At 37.5% G+C, this 8,162-nt stretch overlaps 1 protein-coding gene across 2 annotated transcripts; it reads left to right on the top strand.

Moving 5' to 3' along the window:
* The first annotated feature begins 228 nt into the window (after positions 1 to 228).
* Positions 229 to 2,312, top strand: apoda.1 (apolipoprotein Da, duplicate 1). Of its 2 annotated transcripts, none has more exons than XM_079348692.1 (5): positions 229 to 267; positions 382 to 523; positions 1,565 to 1,686; positions 1,798 to 1,883; positions 1,965 to 2,312. In XM_079348692.1, exons 2-5 carry the CDS (start codon positions 407 to 409, stop codon positions 2,198 to 2,200), a joined length of 561 nt encoding a protein of 186 aa, XP_079204818.1. In that variant the 5' UTR covers positions 229 to 267; positions 382 to 406; the 3' UTR covers positions 2,201 to 2,312. The 2 variants fall into 2 exon arrangements, with proteins under 2 accessions (XP_079204818.1, XP_079204819.1); XM_079348693.1 differs by having other exon boundaries at positions 253 to 267; positions 385 to 523.
* The last annotated feature ends 5,850 nt before the right edge of the window (positions 2,313 to 8,162 follow it).

Genomic DNA, 8,162 nt, shown 5'->3' with positions numbered 1-8,162 from the left:
GGTGACCGAGGGTCACACATGGCTGTCCATTTGAGGCAGAAAAACAGCCAGATTGTTTTATAAGATTTCCACTGGTATGTCCCCCATGACTCCACTTTTACTAATAGTTTACTTCATGTCTGAAATAAAGCTGCCCCTTCACAAAGACGTCCATTGATAAGACATTGTCGCTATGCTGGAAGACCTCGCTGTGAGCAACGTCTCAGATTCAAATAGAAGAATTCATCCGGGGGAGAGAGCATATATCTGAATCTCCTGGAAGCAGAGGTATGGAAAGTCCATTTAATTATTGTTATATGATCCTTCTTGGATAAAAAATGCTATTTTTGCAACACTGTAGTCCTGTATTTAGAAAGGATGTCCTCATCTCATTTTTTCTAGCAGGTACCAAGGGTCAAACTCCACCATGATGTTATCTTTCGTCCTTGTTTCGGTGCTGTTCCTCCCGCTTATTGATGCTCAGGTGCCTCACTGGGGGCCGTGTCCAGAACCAACAGTTCAACCAGCATTCAACCTTAAACAGGTACAACCTAGTCTGTTAAATAAAATCAAAAAAAGTCGAAAGACCAGAAATATGGGGCCATGATAGTGTATGATGATGTGTTGGACAGCCTTTAATCTTTCTTGAGGGTTAAAAGTTGGACAACAACTAAAGATAAATTTACACATTTGTAATTGCTGTCCTTTAAAACAAGATATTTTCAAAATGCAAAAATATACTTAATAGGGTCTGTTTGCTAATCCATTACAAATAACACATTTTCTAAATAACTTACAATCAGAATAATCTTAAATCTGAGCAATGGGTTGCATTTATACACTGATTATTTACATGTACATATATTAAACTTATGATGAAGTTATTAGTAGATATTTGTATTTGTTAACTATATCATACATCTGAACTTCATCACTATGGAGTATTTTGCACTGAGTTCCTTAAATAAATGACTGTGCTGCTCTTTACATCTTTTTTCTAGTTATTATTCTTAAACTGTTTTTGGGATTGTGAAGCACATTTTAAATAGGGGCGTTTTACTTTTAGAAAGGTTGTTTAGACAAGTAGTCTAATATAATTATTTAATGTATTGAAAGAAAATTTAACTGAAATGTGAATCCTCACTTTGAATCTCATACATTCCCTTAGGGCACAATAATGTATGCTGGGATATTTTTCAAAGGGCCGTACATCTGCATACATTGACACAATACTGTTAAACTGATTTTGCTTCTAAATCAATATTAGTGGATTTTCTTTACTGCTTCTATATGCAGTATATAAGTAGCATTTCACCGTTGAATTTGGACAAAATGAAGACAATTTTAAGTCTTAATAATACTAATAGGCAATACCAAAATTATCAAGCTACAAAATATATATTTAATCAAATTCTACTCATTTAGATGTACTAACTTTGTTTCCACAAATGGTAGAGACTAGGTTTGATAGGAGAGCTGCTGCAGATTTTTACTGACAACACTAAAGCATGTAAATTTATTCATACTCTCTTCTGACTATGTTCTCATTTGTCTTTGAACTCTCCTGAATGTTCTGCCCTCTCAGTTCATGGGGAGATGGTTTGAAATTGCCAAGCTGCCAGCCCAGTTTGAGAAGGGACGATGCATTGAAACCAATTTCACTTTGACAACAGACAGCTCAATCCGAGTGGTCAGCTCGGAGATACTGTGAGTCCTATCTGCAATTTCTTTGTGCAAATGTGGAGTCCAGAGGTGATGCTTGCATGGTTTGTATATCCCTAAATGCTACAAGAAATGTGACCGTCTGGTATGAAACAGAAAAGGAGAGCTGAGGAAAATCGAAGGGACTGGAGTCATAGAGGATATTAAGAATCCGGCCAAGCTGGGAATAAGTTATTCCTATGGTGAGTGAGACATTTGATACAGAAAAACTGTACTTTTTTAGTTGTGGCCTTGTCGGTAATGTGATTTTTTTTCTTGCACAGTGCTGCCATACTCCCCATACTGGATCCTGTCCACTGACTATGTGAACTCAGCGCTGGTGTACTCCTGCACTGATATCCTGAGACTCTTCCACGTAGACTTCGCCTGGATCCTGGGCCGAACACGCACCCTGCCTGACACCACTGTTCAGAAAGCTAGGGAGATCTTTGCAAAAAACAACATTGATGTGAGCAGGATGGTGGCCAGCAGGCAGCAAGGCTGTGACAAAACTCTCTAGAAAATGTCACAAGATGGTGTTGTTCATGACAGATGGAAAAGATGGTTCAACATCTGCTCCAGTTTTTTTTTTTTTTTTTACTAATAAATCACGACCAGGAGAGTATACCCAACTCTGTTTCTTAGTTTATTTAAGTCTCACTGACTGAATAAGATTATTAACATGTTTACAGCTTAAAATAATACTATAGCATGTCATCACAGAATGTCATGTGGATTAATTGGCAATGGTACAGCAGCATATTGATTCATACCTCAATGTTCGTTAACATATCATCAGTGGTTAAATTTTAATAATTGAGGGTCATAAGACATTCACATTCATTGCATTTTGAAATTGAAGAATCAAATGTGAAGCATATTCTATTATATATATCAGATATATAAAAAAATCTGATATAAATACTGCAAACTGCAGACACAAGGAATCTAATAAAAGACAACAAAGGTTTCTGAAACTGACTTCATGTGATTTATATTGGACATGAGTTTGCAATTCAGAGTCACAACAAAAAGAGATTTAAAACATCAGTGTATTAAAGGTGTTCACTTCCTTTGTAGAACGTTTTGAACACTCTTCTATGAAATTCATGCTTTTGAAACTATTAAAACATTTACACCTTAATACCAATGGTGATGTTTTTAAAGAGAGACATCCAATGAGACGCGAAGCTTAACCCTTAGAAAACATTCAAATATTTGACTCTTTTAGAAGAAGTACTTCTTCATGGCTGTCTTCATGTGTGTGCTTTTTAAGGCAAAATGATAGATAGATAGATAGATAGATAGATAGATAGATAGATAGATAGATAGATAGATACTTTATTGATCCCGAGGGAAATTCAAAAATATTCCCCTGAAAGGATACCTCAGAACATGCTGCTAAAACTTTGTTGATTGCACTACCTGGTCGGATTTATTTTCATGGGGCGCCACATTAACCTCAGTTTGTTAAGGTTTGTAGGGGAGAATTTGATGATATTTCAGGAGTTTCAGGTTTGGAGGGAGTGGGTCCGTACGTGGGTCTGGAGAAACTTTGTGAAATTTATTGGCTGCCTAACACGTTTGTTTATTTGGACAGGCTACATAATCATCAAGTTTAGCAAAATGCGATTGCTACCTACAATCATGAGTGAAAATGTATTCGTAAATGTTAAAGATTACGATGATTAGTAAATACAGTAATTTAAGATAATGTCAGCATTGTTAGATTGTGATAACTAAACGGATAATTCAGAATTTATAATGGTTACTTTGCTAGTGAGGTTTATTTCCTTGTAGTGTTGAAAAATGACTGAGTGACATCACATGATGTATTGAATAACATGCTGCTGTGTTAGTTGCAATGCCATTTTACTGTCTTTATTTAATTTAGTTAAAAGTAGCAAATTAACAAAGATAATCTATTGGCAAGGTGTCTAATTACAGGGATTATGAACTAAATAAAGTTTTACAAAAATCTCTCAGATTGTCAAGTCTCCTGCTGGTCGCTGTAACTTGGTGATTTATGAATAAATGACCTAAGAATACGTATGTTTGAAGATTTATGTTTGACCACGATTACGATCATAATGACTCTTTTATTTAAACTGTACGGGCGGAGATCTGCTGGGATTTTAAGGGTTATATGTGTGCCACTGAGCTGCAGGTCTGTCCTTTGGCAGGCTGGGGGAAGCACAGGACTGCTGATGGACCTGCCAATAAAAAGGCAGTTCATGCAGACTTCTTCAATGGTAAACTTTTTTTTTTTTTTTTTAACTACAACAGTACAACAGAAATCAAACTTCCTCTAGATATATGAGCGGCTGAGCTGGGGGCATCAGGAGTTGTTTCATAATAGTTCTGGAGAAGTCCTCTTGGAAGTTTTTAGTATTGCAAAATGTTGTACTTTGCATATTTTGGACTTTAACACTGTATGTCACAGAGTCCAACTTTTGTTTAGGAGAAAATTAGTTGCAGGTGATAAGTGTTTCTGAAACATACACACCCTATAAAATACAAAAAAGGCCACTGAGGATGTTTATTTGTTAAAAAATTGTTCTTATCATGTTGATTGGTTTGATCTCATCTAAGAATCTGAGACTACATAATGTAGTTAGGGATGTGAATGTCTAATAAAATGTCTTGGCCGTTATAAACCTCTTCCAGAATAATATAAATGTTTGTATCAATGCAAGTCAGTGTAGTTTCTCAGGTAATCTGAAGTGAACAGAGGAGAAGTCAAACATCTTCAGTGAGGAGGGTGTCACTGAGGGGCAGATTGAATCTATTAGCACATGATGTTTTTTCACCCCTGGGCGTCAGAGCGCTGCTGGTTCCACGGCAGGAAATCTCTTTATTGGCCCTGAAACATTCCTTGTAACCCCCCCCCCCCCCCCCCCCCCCCCCCCGCCTTTTTTTTTTTTTTTTTACTAACTGTGTTTTATAATGTAGTGTGATCTCTGTCCCACGGCACAGCTACATCAAACAGCCACAACTTCTCCCCATGTGTGACACAGATTCCACACAGACTTCTCAGCTGGATCTCTGTGGGTGTGAATGTATCAGGCTCCTTTAGGGGGAGGAGGCTTTATTTCCTTCAAATAGAGATGCGTGGCTTTTCACTGTCTTCAGGCGTATTGGAAGCAGCTCTGGATCCCCCTGGCCTAGATTTGTAAAGGGATTTTACATTTTCATTCATTTAAACAATCTGTGTCACACTGGCTCATTTCTGTCACAGTCACAAAAGTAAAGCTGCAGTGACAGTTTGTGCTAATTTTTGTCACTCCCCACATGTGAGGAATATTCAGACTGCTGTAGCTCTGAGGAAAACCCTTTCCTAATGTAATTTGAGGTAATTTGGTTTAAAAGTTATTTTGATAATACGATAATTGATTTTGATATTAAAGGAAGAATGTGTGACATTTTACACATAAACAGCAGAAATCAACAATATCCTCTCTGACGCTTAACTGTCTACAATGAGTTAGAAGCATAAGTCCTATGGCTGTAGCCTACTGTTGTCGGAGTTGTTTTTACATGGACGAGACGGCATTGCCTGTTTCATCAAGGACTAGAGAAAAGAAGAATAACATAACCTGCTCACTGCTTATATGGATGTAACGTAAGTGTCTTTAGGTATCAGTCATTCCATGCCAATATGTGTGATATATGAAGCTACAGTACGAGTTAGCCTGCTAACACAACAATGCAGCCCACAGACAAGTGCAGCTGGAGCAAAGGACATATTGAGCGCCGCTTGTGCTTAATAACAGTTTGTTCTAATTAATATCTAATGTGTGTGAATGCGAGTTGACTGGGGTTGGAGGCGAGCGGAGGCTTCAGAATCGCAGAGGTGACGCCAAAAAGCAGTCTGGATTAAAACGTTGCTTCTTTTAAACATTTTTTTTAATGTTTTTTTTAAACATTGTTTTTGGTGACTTTGTATTCTTGTCTCTGCGACCAACAGACAGAGTGAAAGAAGAATCAAATGACCGTGCTTGTCTTCCATTGTACTTTTTTTCAAGGCTTTAATTTGGGGCAAACTATTGTTTTCTGCCGTGTGCTGTCTGATTTCTGTGTTTTGTGTGCGTGATGACACCTTTTAAAACAATCTGTCTGGGCCCAGCCTGCACAGGGACGGTATGTGGATAACAGATAACAGACGCTGGTTGCAGACAGATATTCATATTCTACACAAGGCTACGGGTCAGACAACTTATAGGCCGTATTTCCTGCCTTGCCATCTGTCATCTGTAGTCTGCATGCAGGAACAGAGGATGTGGCACATATTTCCATGTATGTTTATACAATTTTCCTGTTGAGCTCTGACCTCACAAACTGTCAGGCCTACAGGAAGGAGGCTCAGCAGACCTTTTAGCTCAAACATTCCCTGATCATTTGACTTTTATCACCCTGCACTGCTCTGACCCACTGTCCTATAATGCTGCTTTATGAGAAAAAGCCTACCCTGCAGAGTCATATAGCCAGCTGTTATGTAATGTAGTTTAACAATTGTGTTTTTTGTTTTTCCTTTTACAGATTATGAGGATTTGTTTAATAATTACGATATCCAGGGTCAGAGTAACGATGGATGAAATTCACACCACTCTGCACCTTTTTTTTCTCAACCTTTTTTTGTGTGTGTGGAAAGCAAACCACTCATTTTCTGTCTAATGACATATCATTTCCTTTCATAGTCGTTCTAGTTTGAGGCTTTTTAAAACATCCTAAAAAGTTGACACCGGCTCCAGATGTTGTGAAATTCTCAAGATCCCAAGGATTCCTTCATATATGGTATGTTTAAATTATGAGCTTGTATCGTGCTCATGTCTCAAACTGCTTCTGAACTGGATTGCAGGTTTCAGAGTGCAGGAGAACACCTGTTAGAAGCGTAATTATACCTATGATGGGCAGAGGCTCTTATTGCTGTCGCCATGCATGCTGCAGGTGGCATATGATAAATGGTCCGTTTCAATGACTTCAACTATTCAAATGACAGTATGTGTGAGATACATTCTGCAGTGGGTTATGTAATGTCCTTATATGCTCATGTGTACAATGCATCCATTGTTATATTTTTGAGATAGCTTCTATTTGTGACAGTTTAAAAAATGAAGTAATTTGAATATATGAAGCTGGAAAATATCATAATTTACACAATGATAACGTTTCTAAAGAGATGGGGTTTATTAAACAAATATGTATTGCTTCCTTGAAAAAGCCAGAATGGTCTGTTTTAGAAAATTAAATGAGTTTGTTGGAGTCTGCAGCTGTCAGCCTGAAAGTAAACAGCACATACGTTGTATGTCTGTAGAGTGTATCACCACTGTCAAAAAAGACTTCTTCAATGTCTGTGACTGAACACTTTCCGTGCTGATCTGAAGGTCAATAATATTTTCATTTTTAGGCAACAGCATATTTTTGATTTATTACTATTCAGCACATGCTGAAGACAGATAAGAGGCTTCTTAATAGTGCAAAATGCAGACCTCACAGTTTCAAAAGCTCTGTACAGAATCAGCAAAACAGAGAACTGTGTGGTCAGCACAGACATTTCCAACAGTTGTCTCAAAAACAAAAATGTTAATAAACTCAAAGCTCCTCGTAGAGCATAAACCAGCATTAAACCCCCCAATAAAGGGTTTTGATTTGGAATTTTAGATTTAACCAGCGGCTCGGCTCATTCAGGCCAATTTACAAAACACTATATCAGTAACTCACCAATATTACCAACTATGCTTTAGAAAATTATGATTAGCCTCTCCAGGCATGGTTGTCATGAAATGACTCAAAGGGACAGAAATAATGCTTTTTGGTATATGGTATATGGTATATGGTATATGGTATATGGACATGAGTCTGGAGAGCTTTGCAAATCGTCTACTACTCAAAGTGCTTTTACACTGTAACCCTGTCCACTCTCTTATAGTAGTGAGCGAGCAGTCACACATTAACTCCTAAACACTTCAACCAAAGAACAGTCGATGCTGACTGAAATGTCGAAGAATGTTGTTGATGATGAAGCTTGAACATTTTACAGGATCATCAACATATATTTTTTTAATGGAGGACAAAACATGTCAATTCTTTCCCCATGGAACTACAAATGTTATATGCATGTCACCAACATAATCAGGATTGATTAGGGGTCATGAAGATTTCAGACTTTCCTTGCTGAGTCTCCCTTCCTACTTAAATTTGAAAACACTATTAAAAGCACAGCTGAGGTGCTTACATAAAAGCCTTTGACAGGCACCGTCATTTTTACAAGGGTCTGTGCATTTAATGAGCTTTTCTTTCATAAGAAGCATGACAAGCTTTATGAGTTTTTAGCCCAAATCAAAGGTAAATTTCTTTGAATTTTCCATGCACATAAAAAGAACAACATCTTTGATGGTTGGCTACAATAAACTAAAGAAAATAACCATGTATCTCCTTCTGTGACAACAACGGTTATCCTAAAATGTGTAAATTGCAGAGAC

Source organism: Symphodus melops (assembly GCF_947650265.1).
Source record: "Symphodus melops genome assembly, chromosome: 7".
In the NCBI taxonomy this organism is placed as follows: Eukaryota; Metazoa; Chordata; class Actinopteri; order Labriformes; family Labridae; genus Symphodus; species Symphodus melops.
The sequence above is the reverse complement of the archived record's forward strand: the minus strand, read 5'-3'. Positions and strand labels throughout refer to the sequence as shown.